A 17,318-nucleotide genomic window follows, 5' to 3' on the forward strand; every position below is an offset into this window, starting at 1 on the left:
TATGGTAAAGAGCATATAGTTATATGGATATACTGATATGGTAAGGAGCACCTCAGTAATAAGTTAGATTCATACACCAAAACAATGCCTTTGTACAAAACACACTAGATATAAGAAGGGAACAGACCACTATGACTATAGCTAGCTAGATCATCATCAAGACATGTCAAGAAGCTATATGGGAATGTACTGGATCAGAGGAGGGGCCAGTACCACACTAGGTAAGTGTACATTATAAATTATAAGCTATAAATCCAGTTACCCAAACACATAATTATACACACACACAGCTCAGGTTAGCTTGTTGATGTTGATGCTACTTGCCACCCAAACTATCTCCAAAGCAACCGCCTCTACCCAAAAAGCTTGTCGAACCTGTAGCCCACCAGTACCGGCCAACTGCACCATTGATATTAACAACAACATTAACACAGTAGTAAACTGTCACATCAACTTCAGCAGCTGTCCAATTAAAAATTGTACAAATGAAAAATTCTGTGCGTACCATTTTGACGGCTTCTCAAATAGCACAATACGCACAATATTTAAGTGGGTTTTTATATCCCATTGTGCTACAACTGAAGTTGTGCCCAATAGATGTACTTTTAGAAACAAGGGTGCTTTTTTTAATTGTGTTGATGGAGTTAGCAGTGAGAATGGCTCTAACCTCGAGGTGGTTGAATATCAAACGGAATTTAACTTATCTTTGCCAACAGAACGTGAGTAAGAGTGCATTGATACCTGTCTATGGTCACCCTATGAGCAGTTCACCCTCTCATTGTATACAATACAGCCATTAATTATTGGGCCAACAGCCTCCATTGCACCTGGTATTTAGCAGGCCACCTCTTTATTAGCTGTTGGTCTGCCCAAGGGTGACCCTTATAGAAAGGTTTCATATTGCACACACACACAAACACAATTATGCCCTTACATGTATATACTGTAACTGTTGCTATAGCTACGCACTCTATGAACTTTGTGATATTATCCATACCATTGCCAACACTATCGATAGAGTTAACTCACTTAATCAAATAGTTTATTTCCGAGGATTGTTCACAAACATATAATTGTGGCACAGATTGTCTGCATCATCCTACGCACTGTCACAACTATCGTATATAGTTTTGGGCTATTGGCTGATAATGATATTGTTTGGTTCAACATTTCTCTTTCTCTCTACTTAACAGAACCCATGGTTAACCAAACCGACGCCACCACTCCAGCTACCACTGCACTCCCTGTGATTAATTGTACTACCACTGCACTCCCTGTGATTAATTGTACTACCTGTACCGTCACCAGCATTGTCATAACAATCATTCTATTTATCGTTCTCCTGCTGATCTTAATCTTCTGTCTGTATAAACTGCGACGTAAGATCCAAATTCCGACAGCGATTCGATCTCAACAAACCAGTTTTATCAACCCAGTCAACCAGCATTCGTGGCAGCTGCTAGAAAGCATCGGACACGGTCGCTACGGTTTCGTATATCGTGCCAAATATCGCGGGGAAATTGTTGCCGTGAAGATATACACATCGCAAGGACGGTCAGCTTTTGAGACCGAGCAAAATCTCTACTCAATGGAATCTACCTTTCACTGCAATATACTCGAGTACATCGGCTGTGAGATGAGGGGATCAGGAATTACCACCGAGCGTGCGTTATTGACACGCTACTATCAACTTGGCTCGCTGGATAATTATCTCCGTTCTCGTGTGTTGAGTTGGCAACAGGCGTGTGTAATAATCCATACTGTGGCTGACGGACTCACTCACTTGCACTCCGAGTACTACCACAACTCGGCTGGGATTAAGGCCGAGAAGTACCCCGTGGCACACAGGTGGGTGGGTGGGTGTGGTCTGTTACCATAGTGCACGCTTATATATAATATGCAAATCGGTGTACCCTGATTTTATAGTTATAACCTGTTTGTATCTAGGTATTTCCTGAGCAGGAAATATTGTGTATGTAGTTGAAATCTGATCAGGAGCCAGTTTGCCTTTTGTACATAGTACATTAATGCAGTGATTGTCTGGGTGGTGTCTTTGTTTGGCTGTGTCTGTATCAATTAACATACCATTGCCCATATACTTACATGCCATGGTGTTAACTCAATAAGTGTGGAGACACACTAGACACGTCTCGCCTTATAGTGCTGCCTAGCAACTCGATGAGCTCGTAACCCTCTGTGATTATAGTGTGTGGGAGTTTACAATTCACTTGAAACAGGAACTGTAGTTTTTAATTAATTATCTCTGCCAGAAAATGTTTTCTTATTTGTCTATATATAGATCTTTTCGTTTGTACATGCATGCCATATAAAGTACGTATAACTTGAATGTTTGTTCTGCAATGAACCTGTTTTCAGAGCTAACTTTGAGAGACCATAACTTGAGTTAGGAACAGTCAATTTTACAACTATAAATTGCATAATTTGTCCATTTTCTGATAATTTTATTAAAATGTTTGCTGGGCCATAATTATTATTAAAGGTCTATCTCATGGCAGATTTTTCTGATTAGTGGTCCATGCCTGCAGCAGTTTCTGTCTCAATATTTTTGAACCACCCCCCCACACACACACAGGGATGTGAAATCGGCCAACGTGCTTGTGAGGAGTGACAGCGGGGACTGTGTGATCAGTAACCTTGGCTTTGCTCTGATTCTGGACGGAAAACAAACCACGAACACTGTACAGGTAATCACATGACAGTCACATGTGTATACAGTTACAAATCTCATCATAATTTATTATTAGTTCGAAGTCCTAACATACACTGAATGTCACATGTGTATCACATGTGTATAGCCAGTCTGTTTGTAACCCCCCCACCCTACACACACTCACACTTATTGGCTGTATCGAGTAACGTTAGCTCTTATATGTACGTACTTCCCCCCACACCCACACACACACCCACATCCAGGCTGGGACGTATCGCTACATGGCCCCTGAGGCACTGGATGCACGAGTGAACTTGCATGACTTGCAGTCGTTTAAACAGATTGATGTGTACTCCCTCGCCCTGGTCATGTGGGAGGTCATGTCACGCACCTGCGTCCTCACGGGTCAGTAAACACACCTTAGTACAAGTGCACACATGGTCCTAAGAGTCTACCCAGAGGAGGTCCGACAGGCGCGGTGCAGCTCAAGTAATTAGCCTCTGATTACTCTCAGCAAAAACATACGACGTGGGCGGATAATTATTGTTCAATCAAAGGCTAATTGCCTGAGCTGCACCGCACCTGTCGTACCTCCTCTGGAGTCTACCCATGCACCTACCACACGGGGGTGTGGCCTCCCACAACGGGCACACCCTCTCACGGGTGGTGTCTTAACAGCCTTGTATTTGGGCCTAAATTATCGGTTTAATGCTGTCAGTGTTCTTCTCTTTGCCCAGTGGTCTGATATCAATCATAATTTTGAGGAAAGCATGGAACCATCTTAGACTCACTCTCACTTTTCCCACAGAGGAGGAAGTCCCCGGTTATCAACTACCGTACAAGGAGGAGGCGGGGCCTAACCCCTCCCTCGAGCGACTCAAGGACATCGTAGTCACTCGGAAACTTCGCCCATCTCTGCCCGCCATTTGGGGAAACCACGAGGTGAGCTGTGTTGCTGCAATGTCAGCTGTGTTTCTATAAACTGAAAATATCCCCTCATGCCCATGTACTATCTATAACTTAGAATACCCTTAGTTCAATGTACTGTCATAAGTAGCTTGTAGACCCCTCAGGGCGTTTGTACGTCCTTTGATACTTCAACAACAGTGTTCTTATCACTTGTAGTTTAGAAAAACCAGTAGTATTGTTTATGATACTGTGTTTTAATCCCAAAAGAGATAAAAAGTCATGTTGTATCTCTTAGTGGTCAGACTAGTATATAGACTGCAAGTTAGCTACAGTCTAGCCTTAAAAAGGAATTGTTTTTACTTCTGTAGCCTGGTAGCTAGAGTGCTATTGCTATGTGTGCTCAGAGCTAATTGCTTTGAAAGAGATGATGTCTACTAACATTAGTATCTACAATGGATCTCTCGAGTTTCCGCTATGGAAACCACTAGTGTCAATCATAGCCGCGAAGAGATCACACTAGTGCATCAACATGTCTGTCTGTCTGTTTGTCTGTCATGGACCGGCACAGTAATATAATAATATAATGTTATATAATAATTAGGAGCATGTTTGGGGCTAGCCTCCTTCACAGGCCTTGGAAGGGTACAGAGGGAAATCGTATCTACATCAGACTATTCAGTCCACAATCATTTGATTTAATTCGATTCATCAATATCAATATAAGATACCACGTTTAAATTTAGTTCATCACTGTGTACTACTATCTTTAACAAATACACAATTCGCTCGCTTGCCTCAAACTAGCCTCGATCCCAGGCCGCCCTTCCAAGGCCTGTGAAGGAGGCTAGCCCCAAACTAGCCTCGATCCCAGGCCGCCTTCCAAGGCCCGTGAAGGAGGCTAGCCCCAAACATGCTCCTAGCTATCATATCCATCAGATGTTGTTGTTCAAGTGTATCTCAACGTACCATGCACGTGGGTGACCATAGTCTTGTCTTTGATAGTGTACCTAGTACTACCTACTGTAATTGAGAGTTTGGAATCGTTACTTCCCCAAGTTCTAGTGGGTACGGACCTAATTGATTGTGTCGTTACCTATGCAGTACTTGATTTACTCTGGTACATGTACCTATTGGTACTAGCTGTGTTTCTGTAAACTAAAAATACCACCTTAGGGCGTTCATTGTGTGTACGTGCTGATCCGTACGGTTAGTTTAACAACGGTGTTATCACTCGATCAGTATCACTTGTAGTTTAGAAAGCTAGTACAGTGTTTATGTATTGGAAGTTATAGGTTTCTCTTTAATTGTTGTGTTTAATCCCAAGAGATAAAAAACCATATCTTAGTTCAGATCAGGTCAGGCTAGTCCACTACCAAGTTAGCTATATACAGTCCATTAGTTCTAGCCTTAAAAAAGAACAATAATTTATAATTATAGCTGCTCTTTTCACTGCTGGTAGCCTGATAGCTAGAGTCCTATTGCTAGTTAGTCTATATGTGTCCAAGAGTTGCTTTGAATGATGATGTCTGCTAACATGAGTCTCTACAATGGCTCTCTCGAGTTTCCGCTATGGAGACCATTAGTGTCTTTTAACTTGTCTCTATTTGTCGGAGTGTTGTTACCTACAACTCTCTTTATGAACATTTCCGTGTTTGTGGCTTTACTAAAGAGTAAAATCAATCATAAGCCATTGCTTGTCTTGTATGGATCTCTGTTGCTAGGGGTTTGTGTGGACAAGATTCTGATTTGCGTTGATCAAATTGTCAACTCTCCAAGTTATATGCGTTATTGCGAATGCATGAACTTCACTCTTGTGACTCTGGCTATGCCGAGAATTTTTTTTATAGTGTACTTTATTGTCGTGGTCACTTGTCAGAGCGTACTTCAGTTGTTGGTAATGAAAGGAAATCAAGAAGTGCAGAATAGCTACAAGAAAAGTGTGGGCTGTCTGTTGCTCTCGACTGTTGTAGCAGTTTTTTGGACTGTTTTGTTCTCTGCCAGTAGCTTTCTCAGCGAGTTTCCACTGCATTGTCACTCGTTTTGCACCGATTCACCCGATAACAGTGCTTTTGTGAGCACCACAGATTGGAGCTTATTCGTCGTTGTTGCCTTTATTGCCTTCACTCTGCTACCTTGCGTCGTAGTCACTTTGTCGGTGTCAATTTGGGCGTTTTACATATTCAAGAAAAAGTTTATAGTCCGAAACAATCCCAAGGATGCTAGTTTTAGTCGACGCATTCTCCTGTTGCCCGTATTGATGGTATCGCTGCTGTTTTGCACTAGTCTGTTGAGCTATCTGGCTACTATAGTAACGGGTGAGATTTTGGAGAAGGATCATTTGGAACCATTTTTTGGAAACTGGGCAAATTTTATGTCTGATTTTGAGTATTTTGTGCTGGATTTGTTGCATGCCCTCTCCTGTCCTCTTGTCATTCTGTATCTTTATACTCGAGTTAGGTCAACTTGGAGGAGAATGCTGTCTTGTAAGAAAAGCGACACAATTAACAGTACTCCCGATCATTTCCACAAGAGTGACTTGTCACACACTGGAGAGTTGACCCCCACGAACTCTGTTAGCTTGTAACTATATAGAGATGACTACAATGTGCTGTGTGTACATTCTTGTGACAGTTTGTTTGTATCATGTGATATGTTTATTGTGGTATTGATGGTGTTACTGTGCATACATATACTGAAATTTGGAATCGTTACTACACCAAGTTCTAGTGGGTATTTAGGATCAAATTGATTGTTTGTCTTTACCAGACAGTACTTGTCCTTTACCAGTACATGATGTATTATTCTTCAACTCTGGTACATGTACCTACTGTTACTATATGTAATATGTTCGTGAGCTATTTCCCTGTCCTAACCCCCTCACTCACACACACACACACACCCATCCACCACACACCTACACACACACACACACACATACACATATACACACACACACACACAGACGCTCAACTCCCTGCAAGAGACTCTGTACGAGTGTTGGGATGACGACGCCGAGGCCCGACTGTCAGCTGCCAATGTTACGCTACGTATGAAACAACTCATTGCGACGAACATAAACGATATTGCTCGTAAAGATAGCACACAGACAGTGCCAACCTCTATAATAGCACCTGAGGCCGTGGCTATGAACAGACCAACGGAGCATTCCCAATCCAGCCCACCCCCATACTACAGTCCAACTGATCCTATTCCATTCCAACAACAATCTGATATTTCTAGGCAAGAAAGTACTTCTGCCATTACTACACTACAATCTGATACCGTGGAAACCGACGAGCAAGCAGAACATTCTCAATCGGGACCTCCTCCTTATTATGGACCAACACCTGAAGACTATCTTTTATTCCAGCAAACCATGTTCACATTCAACCGAGGTCCCATTCGGGGCCAACAGAGGCACCAAGTTTCGATGCCGCATATATGCAGTGACACTGAGCATTCTCGAACCTCCCGAGGGCATATGGCTGCCCGCTGCACACACAGCCTGAGGAGCAGCTACCACTACGAGCAAGAAATGAGACAGCTGAACAATTTCAATAAGAGTGAGTCACTCTCGTTAAGGAACATGGCAGCTGCTCAAGAATCTGTTGGCGAGATGGAGGAGGAGATTAGAGAGCTGAGTCAATCACCCTTAGGCACTACGTTGGAGGAAAGAATAGACGACATGATGAGTGAGGCAGCAACTCACGGGGATGACAATGTGGCATCACCAGATGGACAGCAGCTCGATATTTCCGATTTTACACTAAACTTGAATTCTGATTCCGGTATTCTCAATGCACATTCTGACCTGTCCCATTCTGATACCATTGGCCTTGTCCCTGCGGAGTCTGATACGGACGCTCTTACAAGTTCCGTGGATAGCGGAGTGCCGTCAATCGATCAAGACAAGATGGTGGAAGGAGCTACAAACTTTAGATGTCTTCCTCATACTGAGAACAATGAAAACAGTGCGTCCACTGTCACTAGTGTGTAGTAAGAAACTAAAATAAGTTCACCTTTTTAAAATTTCACATCAATCATTTAATTATCACTCAACAACTATTTTTGTATGACTGTGCGTAATGTTTGTATATACATGTGTGTACATGTTTGACAGAATTAATCGAACAAAAATGACAAGTAAAATAATAGCACGCAGGTAAAGGACGTACAGATAATAATTAGATAATTATACTCTCTAATAAAGGTTTAATTTTAATTGTTGCTATATACTATATTCATGGTTGCTAGTCATGATGTTCCTTGTACCACCCAGCAGCCATGTCCTTGATGGCACCCTCTTTCGGAAGGTTGGCTTTTTCTCGTGCCTTCAAAAACTCGTCCATCACATAGTTGGAGGGCATGTCTGGTATGTCGGGAAGATCGTCGGTAGTGGCCTGCACATGTGTACAAAATGTATAGTATAACGTACCGTAAATAAGGATAATTATTATATGGGCTACCAGGGTGTCATACAGGATTTTGAAGTAGAGGGGAGAAACAAGAAAAGTTAGCAGAAAATATTGCTAAAAAAAAGGTCAACTGTTATACCCAGCTATGGACACTCGTCATACAACTAGTAACTTGAAAGGGGGGGGGGGGGGAATTGGAGCTAGGGAGGGATATCCCCCCTTTCCCCCCTGTATGACACCCAAGCTACTGAATGTGCTGACAGTAGTTACAATGACATGTACGTTACATGTTACTCGGTAGTACGTGGTGGTCCATATACCATATACCGTATCGAAGTATATTTTGGTAGACATTTTCGTATATTTCGTATTGTTAGCATACGAAAATTAAAACTGCTACCGCAATCGGTTCAACGTAACTATCCTGAGCTGTAAATACAAATGGGTAGTTCGTACGAAAATTTGCACCAAAAGTACCCGCTATACGGTAGTAGCAGTTAAGCTACAAGTTGACAGGGAGACATTATAATGCTACTGCATAATGGTACTATTTTAGAAGATGAATCTTCTTTACTTTAACAGTCTAAGGGAACATGCTGTACATGTGTGTTGGAGCTATAAATATTCCTATCAAATTAAATGTGATTCATACCACACAAGCATATGGTACATACGTACGAAAGTACAATAGAATTAACTGACCTCGATCTCTCTGAGCTTCTCGTCTATTGAGTCTAGTAGGGGGTGGGAGAATGGGGTCATGTCAATATCCTCATCCAGGTGTGCCTGCGCAGTGCGCCAGCTGAACGCTTCCTGTAGTGAAGGAATAAAAGTATGCAAATATATAGATGCTTCTCCACTCTCTCTACGCAAATAGATGCTTTTGCCGATTTGTTCTACTAGGTGTCGTTTTACAGGCCCCTTTGAGATCTAAATACATGTAGTTTGTATGTGACTGCACATGTGATTGTGATTGTTGAACCAATGCCATTCTACTTAATACGTTTTTCATGCACATCTTAGTATGTGCGTGTAGATGTGTGTGTGAGTGTATGCCATTGCGTGTGTGTGTGTGAGTGTGTGTGTGTGTGTGTGAGTGTGTGTGTGTGTGTGTGTGTGTGTGTGCGTGTCCTATTATCTCACCTCTAAGACTTCAATTTGAGAGTTAATGTCAGCGATGGCGTCGTCCAGTTCCAGCGTCTGGAATCTTGGAACCAGGTATTGGGTGTCAGGATCGAGGGATGGCTCAATTTGGAACGGCTCCATGGCTGTTGCAATATTCGACCATTTCGACACAATCGATGATTCTTTATCTTGAGGCTGGCCAACAAAAGAACGAGTAGCGTAATTAAGAGATGCTATTATAGCAAATAACATTGTTAGCAGTATATATTCAACATGCTACAAGTAGTCTAAGATACCGAAAACAAACTTCCTGTAACGGAGAATTCGAAGTATACATCATTATTTTTATCATCCCAAGATGCAAATGTAGTTATAGTCTAAACCTCATGTATTGAGTAGCTAGCTTACCTCTGGTTGGCCCTTCTTTTGTGCCTTGATCTTTGACTCGAGCTCCATTTCTTTGGCCTCTTTTCGTACTGCCACCATCAGCTGTGGGTCGTCAGTGGTCATGGTAATCATAGAGGTGTCCTCCTTCATGGCGACCGGGGCAGAGCCAGTGTGGGAGGGACGGAACTTGGGGTCAACTGCAGTAGATAGCAATGAGACAATAAGTACATGGTCACAAAATAGTCGGTTCAACCATATGATATGAACTAATGCGAACGGCCACCATTATTATTTTTGTTTTGCAAAAAATCTGCATTTAATCAGCATTTAATCAAGGAAATAAATAATTTATCGGGTAACTACGTGTACTACAGGAGGAGAAATAAGTACAAGGCTGCATAGTTATGTGTAACTTTTTGCCATCCCAAGATACTATAGTAACTAACTCTTAAATGGCTTCTCTCTATTCTTCTCTTCCTCCATATGCTTGGCTATCTTGACCCTCTCCACCTCCAGCTGTTGACGAATCTTCTCCTTCTCAGAATCACTGGCCGTGTGGTAGACTTGTTTCAGCTGCTCAAATCCTTCTCGTGCTTTCTGAGCATCAGCGTACCTTCTGTAGGCTAGCTCAAACGCTTGTCCAATGGTGGCAATGACTTCTTTTGCCTTGTATATTATAGGTGCAACTTAGTTATTATATACACTCGATATATGCATGATAACATGAAATACTAGCGGGGGTATATTTCGAGGGTATAACATTTTGCGGAAAGATCAGGATTTCGCAGATTTAATTTTCGTGGAGTATCAGCGTTTTGACGCATGCATGTTAATATATTCGTGGGTATAAATGTTCGCGTCACATGCTTATACGCTAGTTCATCTAACTGATTCAATAGGCTGGTGTACATGATGTATGTTATGAATTAGTCATTGCTAACAGTTTTGACCTCGAGCACGAAAATGTATGCATGGTTTACCGGAACGCATGCAATGCAGTGCAGGGAATGACATTTTTACTTTTTTTTCTTTTAATCTCCGTTTTCGAGTTGAATTTTTTTTACCCCATATAATTACTCCCTATACAGCATATATAGCCATTGTGATCAAACCTAACCTGTTTCGGTTTCACTTCGAGGACATAGCAGATGTTGTCTCTTGCAGGAGCTCGTCCCTTGGCAATGTACGCTAGCATGTTACCAGCCTTCCCTCTCTTATCATCAGCTGAGAAAGAGATGGCATGGATTGGATGCTGGTGAAGAATTTCCTGTGGGGGGGGGGTTACAAGAGATACAAGTGAATTGGATTTGATCAATTTGGCTGCAATTGGGCACAACATATGTGGCTAGCGAGTCTGTAACCTTGGTAAACTAATCTACAGCTTAGAATGATTAATAGACATTTGTTAGAACAGTTCAAGTACATCATTACAAGTAAGTGGCTTGGTTACAGGTAGTTCAATTAAGCTGCTTGGCAGTAGTAATGCTAGAGGTACGTAGGTGGACAAGTACGCAATTAAGGTACAAATGATGTGAAAAGCCACACATTTTGTGGGCAAGTCAAAAACTACCAGTTCACCTTTTTATCTTTGGTGACACAAGTGATTCCTCTGATGGAGATGGACAGATCAACTGTTTTGACAACATCTTCTCCCGGGTTGTTAGCTCGTGTTACATCCACCACCGTCTGTAGTAATAGCTCATTCGTGACAAATACTTAAAACTAGTTTTGTCATCACACACACGATTATACAATTTCTTCCACTCCTAATCATTATGCAATGGCCTCACCTTGAGCTTGTCGATGGCGTCCCTCACGTAAACTGCCCCACGAGGCTCTTTGACATTCAAGTGACCATAGTACTGCATACAAACACACAAATGAACATAAAAATAGCAAGCTACTGCACAGCCATTACAGACACGTACGGTCAGTTACACTCACTTTTGCTTGATATATAATTCGGCCTTCGATGAGCCTCCTTGGAGGGTGCAAAAACGCCGCTGGCAATAAAAGAAGAGAGAATCAGATAATTTATTGTTAGTCATAGACACTAGACTAGCTATAATTATAATATCAAGTGCATGTACAGAGAACGCTATTCTCACCTCCTGGGTTGATTCCTTTGAATATATACTCCTCTGTTCCTTCTATTGCGCTGTAGCCCTCTATAGGCCCCGCCTCCCCCTTGGGGGCTAGAATATTGGTTGTCTCAACGCCCTCCTCGTCTGCATACCTACTGTCTGGCAGATCCTTCAACACCTCTTTCCTTGGAGTATCTCCAGGAGTGAATTGCTTCTTTTTCCTGTCTTTAGACATCTTTAAAAGAAGAGTTGCACAGTAAAAAGCAGAAAGTTGTGTTAGTGACCAGCCCCGCCCCTCTTTTTGCAGAAATCAGGAGGGAGGCAACAGCAATTAGGAATGAACTCTTGTTATGGCATGTGATGACGCCATGCAAACCAATACTTTTTTATTATGTGCAACAACAATTTTTATAAGTGAAAAATTACAAACACGTATACACAATCACATAAACAGTGCGAGCAAAACCTCAACTTTATAAGCAGAGCATTCTAGTTAGCAAATCCAACAAAGCTTAGACTTTGGTTTAGTTTGTTGTTGACAAGTTCCACAATCGTCCATCAGGTTATGGTGGTCCTCCACTTGCAACGTGGTGTGGACAATATTGTGCTTATCTTTGAGCATTTTCGAGGCTTTGTCGAGCACTTCTTGAGCATTAACCCCAGTCTCCATGGCGAGGTGAGCAGCCAGTGCTGTCCTGGTGGTTGTCAGGGACCATATGTGCAATGAGTGTGCCTGCTTGACTCCTGCAATCTCTTGAAGGTCAGCCTTCACATCCTCATAGTCAATATGGGAGGGTGTACCTATAGCAACCACAAACAGTGATGATACATGCAAACAATTCATAAGTTTTTTTTTTTTTTTTTTTTTTTTGAAAATGTCCTGTTCTGACAAGCTAGATGATGTAGCATTGCCTACAGTGAAGCTACTTGTATAAAGATTATGCACTATAAAACAATTATCGCGCATAAAAGAATGCTAAAGATAATTATGTTATTATAATTATGAAGTACCTTCCATTAGCACTCTCAGAGCATCTTTGAGGACATTGATAGTTGAGAAGAGCACCAGAACACAGAACAGAAAAGTACAAATTGGATCGGCTATTTTCCAGTCAGGCTGTGTCAGGATGAATAAATGAGAATGAGCTTCTAAAGTCAATCTCAACTCACCCTAAACCAGATGATGTATCCTGCTATAACAACTCCTATGCTTTGAATGAGGTCTCCAATCACGTGCACAAATGCGGCTCGTACATTGATGTTCTCAGCGTTTTCTTGTTTCTTATTTCTTCGTAGTCGACGTTTGAAGCGACTCAGTCGACTGTTTCCTTCCTCCACGTCGTCATGACTATGAGAGTGACCACCTCTCTTGCTACCATGGCCACCATGGCTGTGTCCGTGACCCCCACCACCGTGGGAGTGCCCATGACCGTGACCAAGCACTGCACACATGCTGCAAGTGACGTTTCGTGGAGTAACAATGTGGTATAAATGATCACTGTATCAAATAGCTATATAAAGGCATCTGTCAGATGGTTTGTACTTATTCATTGCAAAGCGAACTTACAAGACATTGACAAACACTCCAACGCAAGCTGTGATCAACATGATATCAGCCTTGACATTAATCAGATCAGGATTGATCACACGCTGAATTGCTTCGTAGAACAAGACACCAGTCAACACCCACACGATTAGTACTGAGATTATAGCTCCGATCACCTCTGCAGAAGCAGAACAATGGACACATGTTCAAGCACATGTAAGGAAATACAAGAGGTACTAAAAATTACAATGGCTAACTAAACACTAGTATATGGAGTTACTGAAACTCGGCAGAAACTTCCACTATTGTACGGTATTAAGTTCCTTTGGCAGTACTTCCACTGTTATACGGTCCTCCGTTTAGAAAAGGCCCTTTGGCAGTTACTTCAACTGTTGTAATTTAAAAAATGCCCTTCATTAGTGGTTTCAACCCACACACACTATACGTATACAGTTACATTACTTACATAGCTAAAAACTAACTAACCAATAACTTTACCTGCTCTGTGCCACCCAAATGACATTCTCTTTGAGGGTGGTCTAGAGCCGACCCAAATGGCAAACAGAGAGATGAGGAATCCGGCCAGGTCAGAGAGCATGTGAGCAGCATCAGTCATGATTGCTAGGCTACCAGCAAAGTATCCACCTAGACACATCAATAAATTTACAAAAGGTTCAGATTATGGTAAGTCCCATGATAAACAAAATTCCTCAAAAACACCAGAGGCGGTATAATACCGTATAGCGTGAAATGTTCACCTTTGTGGGTTAGCAATCCTCATGCTTAGCTATAGAGAAATAGAACACACCACAAAAATACGTAATGTGGTGTGTGACATACATTTTTAGCCTCGATAGGCACCCAATGATGTGTTACACTCTAAATAATTTATTTCTCGATATTTGGGTTGTAATAGTTGTTTCGTTTGCGCTTAAATTTGCACAGCACTTAGTGACCTTATCACTGGAATTCCATGTACATTTAAATACAAGCAGATATTATACTGCCTCAGGCTCACCTAGGACCTCGCCAATCATAAAGAACAGAGCAATGAATGAGGCAATGACTAGTTTGATGTTAGCACTGCGACTAGTTTTGTCTTTGACGATCACGTGACAGCCACACTTTACAGAAGCTTCCAATTTTGAGTCAGAGTCGTACCCGATGTCTACGCTGTGTCCACTCGTCTGTGTGTGTGTGTGGGGGGGGGGGGTAAAGTACACCAACGAGGAATTGATTATAATTATTCTGCGATAAATCTACTTTCAGTTTCCCCCAAACACGCACATTCACAATAGCACGGCTTACATAAACATTCGGGTTATATAGAATGCAAACACAATAATTTTGAAAGCCACTCACCCTCACTTTGGCCTCTTCGTCTGAGAGTAGTTGGTCAGAGCTGTCGGTGGAGCCATAGGATCCGGCTGGGCTCTCAGAGCGCTGAATCGAGTTCTTCACCGGCGACAACAGTGGTGTTTCATCACCATAGGGATCGGGTTTTGTACCAATCATAGCTCTAGAAGATTTACAGCAGTTTTTGTTACAGTTGACCGCACAAGGGCAGGTACTTAAACCGATACTTCCGTTCCCCCTTGTTATCTGAATGTTTGGTAGACTGTTTGCTGAGACGGAATTAAGGTCAAAGTGCGGTCCTGTATGAAGTGGATCAGGTGATGTTATTACTCCCTTCTGATTGGACCAAGTCTGCCGAACTGCTGCTTCTGGGGAGCTTGGGGTTCCAGGTCTTCTCGGGATATCCATGGAAACTGCAAACCATACATTGAGAATTTTAACCACACACACTATGGGACATTAAAATAGCTATACATAACTATGATATGACAAGCTAGCTAAGCCTAGCTAAGCCTTGCATGTATTGCTGGTCAATTTTAAAACGTGTAATAGAGTATAGATTTAGGACCAATCCTCAATCCTGTAGGCAACACTTACATTCCTGTAGATTTCCTTTAGCTAGCTAGCTAACTGTATACCGCGTATACAGTTGACAGTACAGTACAGTAGCTTCAGCAGTTTTCCTTTTGTACAGATCTTCCTCTCGCTGTGACCTTGCTTGTTGTGCCGTGTGCACAAGTAAGTAGCCGAGTGCAAAACATTGGTGGGTATGGGTCAATCAGCTAGAATGCTTGTTTGTCCATCTGATATAAAAGGGAAAAATCGGCATGGCTTATGCGGCGTTAAATAGAGGCTGTCACATCAATTTGTAAACCGGATCTCTTTCTTTTACATACATGCAGAGTGTTTTACTGTAAACTAAAATTATACCTGTATTCCAAGATATAAAAAGGCAACAGTTATTAAATACAATATTAAACGTCTGTACAAAAGTAAAAATTCATAATAAAAAGAGCTAGATATTAAAAACAAAATGATTTTCTTTGAACATAAAATTTTATTTGCTTAATCTTTCTACGAGTAGTTTCTTCAACCTAGCTGTCTCAGCTTCCATTTCTTGAGCTTGAATCCTCAGTTTTGCATTTTGCTCCTCCAACTCTTCTACTCGAGAGAAAACGGTAGTGTGTCTTTCTCTCCTTTTAGCTCGAGATACTCGTGAAGCTGCATTGTTCTTAATCCTGCGTTCAACGTGTTTTTCTACTTTAGACTTTTTGGGGGGAAAGATATCTTTAGGTTCAATTTCACTAACTTTTCTTCGTTTCCGTGAATTGCTAACTTGTGGTGTGTGCGGTTCGGATGAAACAACAGGAGAAACAGGAGTAGTAGGTTCAGATTCACAGTTAAGAGGTTCTTGTGAAGGCAATGTGTTGAAGAGCTGATTTAATTCGCTATCCGATAGATCAATAACAGATTGTTCTAGAGAGTCTGGGAACAGGTGCATGCATTCGGACAAGTCGACATTGTCTTTGTACGTAGTTGTTTCGAGAGTATTTTCTACAGTTGTGTTGCAAAACATAGGCGATGCACCAGAACTACATGTATTGGAGAAGGTAGGTTCACTAATAACAGACACACTATCTAGAAAAGTGGTGAGATCGCATTGTTCGGTTAAAAAAGGGATATCCAGGGGGTCGACAATATTCGTTTCGTTAGTACACTCCAGAGTAGTAATTGACACAGAGGGGGGGGAGGGTGCCTCTGAGCTAGTGGCAGAATCGTCACTGCAAAGAGGCGTGGTTTCCTGGACATCAAGCTCTGCTCCATTGTTTAGATTAGAGATGAGAACGTCGAGGAGGACGGCGTCCAGGTCAGGGTGAGTGTCAGTGGCTACCTCCGGAGGTCGTGGATCACCAAAGTTACCTGAGAGAAAGAGAAAGAAAGAATCAAAATTGTACACAGACACAATAGAAGTAGTACAGAACGTGCAATGCTCTCAAATTACAATGACATTTTTCTAAAAACTCACCAGCACTAAACATAGCACTGGAACTCTGGAGTGGAGTGAGCATTTTGGGAGAGGTCACATCCATCGTGAAGAAGCTCGTCAGGTCTTCGAAGGACCCAAAGCTGTCCTCGATTGGGGATAGTGCGATCCTCCCCGGGACCGCGATACGGTCCCAGTCTTTCAGTTCTTGACAATCGATCATTTCGTATGAGACCGAAACAGGTTGCTGGGGATAATTTACTACTGGCCATACCTTAGAATTTTGTTGAGCGGTTGTAAATTGGGATGAAATCTTGAAATTGGTTGAAAAGCTTCCGGAAGAGGTAATCTCTATTGATGAAGTCAAAATATCTAGTTCAGTTTTAGTAACAATGCTCTATTCGATATTCGAGTTCGGGTGATTAAAATCTGACTGACGTCGAGGCCCTTTGGCCTGGAAAGCGGCTTTGAAGGTTGCTTCTTAGCTCAGCAATCGATAGCCTACTGCACAATGTGAGAGTGCAATAGGCAACTATTCTTCTTTGGCGAGACCCCAGCAAGAGGGTAGGGTGAGGACCAGAAGGGTTTTTTGGTTTTAGGAGAGGTGTCAGATCTCTTTTCAATAAGCTGGCTAGAGGCAGACAAGCAGTTTTGCTATTGGCTCAGAACCTTTGGATCAGTGGGGGTGACCTTGCAGAAGCTGGGAAAGCTGCTTTTATTGCAACTTGATGGTGCAATACTTGGTTATGTAACATTTTCTATAAAAAGCATGTTAGGTTACATCACTAAAAACTATTTTTAGAATAGCCCACGCCACTTCCCTCTAGGCGAGGCTATCTTT

The 17,318-nt window shown here is 42.0% G+C and overlaps 4 protein-coding genes across 4 annotated transcripts; 1 reads left to right on the forward strand and 3 right to left on the reverse strand.

Annotated features, from left to right (window-relative positions):
- Positions 1–68: 68 nt before the first annotated feature.
- Positions 69–7,702, forward strand: LOC135343730 (uncharacterized). The gene is made up of 7 exons (XM_064540734.1): positions 69–221; positions 291–719; positions 1,194–1,848; positions 2,594–2,705; positions 2,935–3,076; positions 3,480–3,613; positions 6,543–7,702. Exons 1-7 carry the CDS (start codon positions 164–166, stop codon positions 7,575–7,577), a joined length of 2,565 nt encoding a protein of 854 aa, XP_064396804.1. The 5' UTR covers positions 69–163; the 3' UTR covers positions 7,578–7,702.
- On the reverse strand, positions 7,621–11,904 carry LOC135343733 (PTB domain-containing engulfment adapter protein 1-like). The gene is made up of 10 exons (XM_064540738.1): positions 11,616–11,904; positions 11,452–11,510; positions 11,298–11,369; positions 11,086–11,193; positions 10,625–10,774; positions 9,954–10,173; positions 9,529–9,704; positions 9,139–9,315; positions 8,698–8,808; positions 7,621–7,980 (listed from the first exon to the last, which is right to left on the reverse strand). Exons 1-10 carry the CDS (start codon positions 11,824–11,826, stop codon positions 7,831–7,833), a joined length of 1,434 nt encoding a protein of 477 aa, XP_064396808.1. The 5' UTR covers positions 11,827–11,904; the 3' UTR covers positions 7,621–7,830.
- A 92-nt stretch (positions 11,905–11,996) lies between these two features.
- On the reverse strand, positions 11,997–15,251 carry LOC135343732 (probable proton-coupled zinc antiporter SLC30A4). Its single transcript, XM_064540737.1, has 8 exons — positions 15,091–15,251; positions 14,500–14,906; positions 14,156–14,324; positions 13,636–13,782; positions 13,159–13,315; positions 12,762–13,044; positions 12,603–12,708; positions 11,997–12,392 (listed from the first exon to the last, which is right to left on the reverse strand). The coding sequence occupies exons 2-8, from the start codon at positions 14,899–14,901 to the stop codon at positions 12,085–12,087; spliced, it is 1,572 nt and encodes a 523-aa protein (XP_064396807.1). The 5' UTR covers positions 14,902–14,906; positions 15,091–15,251; the 3' UTR covers positions 11,997–12,084.
- Positions 15,252–15,436: 185 nt separating this feature from the next.
- On the reverse strand, positions 15,437–17,218 carry LOC135343734 (uncharacterized). Its single transcript, XM_064540739.1, has 2 exons — positions 16,520–17,218; positions 15,437–16,413 (listed from the first exon to the last, which is right to left on the reverse strand). The coding sequence occupies exons 1-2, from the start codon at positions 16,698–16,700 to the stop codon at positions 15,551–15,553; spliced, it is 1,044 nt and encodes a 347-aa protein (XP_064396809.1). The 5' UTR covers positions 16,701–17,218; the 3' UTR covers positions 15,437–15,550.
- Positions 17,219–17,318: the final 100 nt, after the last annotated feature.

This window comes from Halichondria panicea, chromosome 11, assembly GCF_963675165.1.
Source record: "Halichondria panicea chromosome 11, odHalPani1.1, whole genome shotgun sequence".
Taxonomy (NCBI): domain Eukaryota; kingdom Metazoa; phylum Porifera; class Demospongiae; order Suberitida; family Halichondriidae; genus Halichondria; species Halichondria panicea.

Excerpts from the sequence above, each read along its gene's own strand:
- LOC135343730 (XM_064540734.1), top strand. The coding sequence starts at position 164 with ATGTCAAGAAGCTATATGGGAATGTACTGGATCAGAGGAGGGGCCAGT. Across the intron at positions 222-290 it reads AGGGGCCAGTACCACACTAG|CTCAGGTTAGCTTGTTGATG; the intron begins GTAAGTGTACAT and ends ACACACACACAG. Across the intron at positions 3,077-3,479 it reads ACGCACCTGCGTCCTCACGG|AGGAGGAAGTCCCCGGTTAT; the intron begins GTCAGTAAACAC and ends CTTTTCCCACAG.
- LOC135343733 (XM_064540738.1), bottom strand. The coding sequence starts at position 11,826 with ATGTCTAAAGACAGGAAAAAGAAGCAATTCACTCCTGGAGATACTCCA. Across the intron at positions 9,705-9,953 it reads TAGAGAGAAGCCATTTAAGA|TTGACCCCAAGTTCCGTCCC; the intron begins GTTAGTTACTAT and ends TATCTACTGCAG. Across the intron at positions 7,981-8,697 it reads AGAAGCTCAGAGAGATCGAG|GCCACTACCGACGATCTTCC; the intron begins GTCAGTTAATTC and ends ACACATGTGCAG.
- LOC135343732 (XM_064540737.1), bottom strand. The coding sequence starts at position 14,901 with ATGGATATCCCGAGAAGACCTGGAACCCCAAGCTCCCCAGAAGCAGCA. Across the intron at positions 14,325-14,499 it reads ACGAAGAGGCCAAAGTGAGG|ACGAGTGGACACAGCGTAGA; the intron begins GTGAGTGGCTTT and ends ACACACACACAG. Across the intron at positions 13,045-13,158 it reads GGAGTGTTTGTCAATGTCTT|CATGTGTGCAGTGCTTGGTC; the intron begins GTAAGTTCGCTT and ends CGTCACTTGCAG.
- LOC135343734 (XM_064540739.1), bottom strand. The coding sequence starts at position 16,700 with ATGATCGATTGTCAAGAACTGAAAGACTGGGACCGTATCGCGGTCCCG. Across the intron at positions 16,414-16,519 it reads CAGTGCTATGTTTAGTGCTG|GTAACTTTGGTGATCCACGA; the intron begins GTGAGTTTTTAG and ends TCTTTCTCTCAG.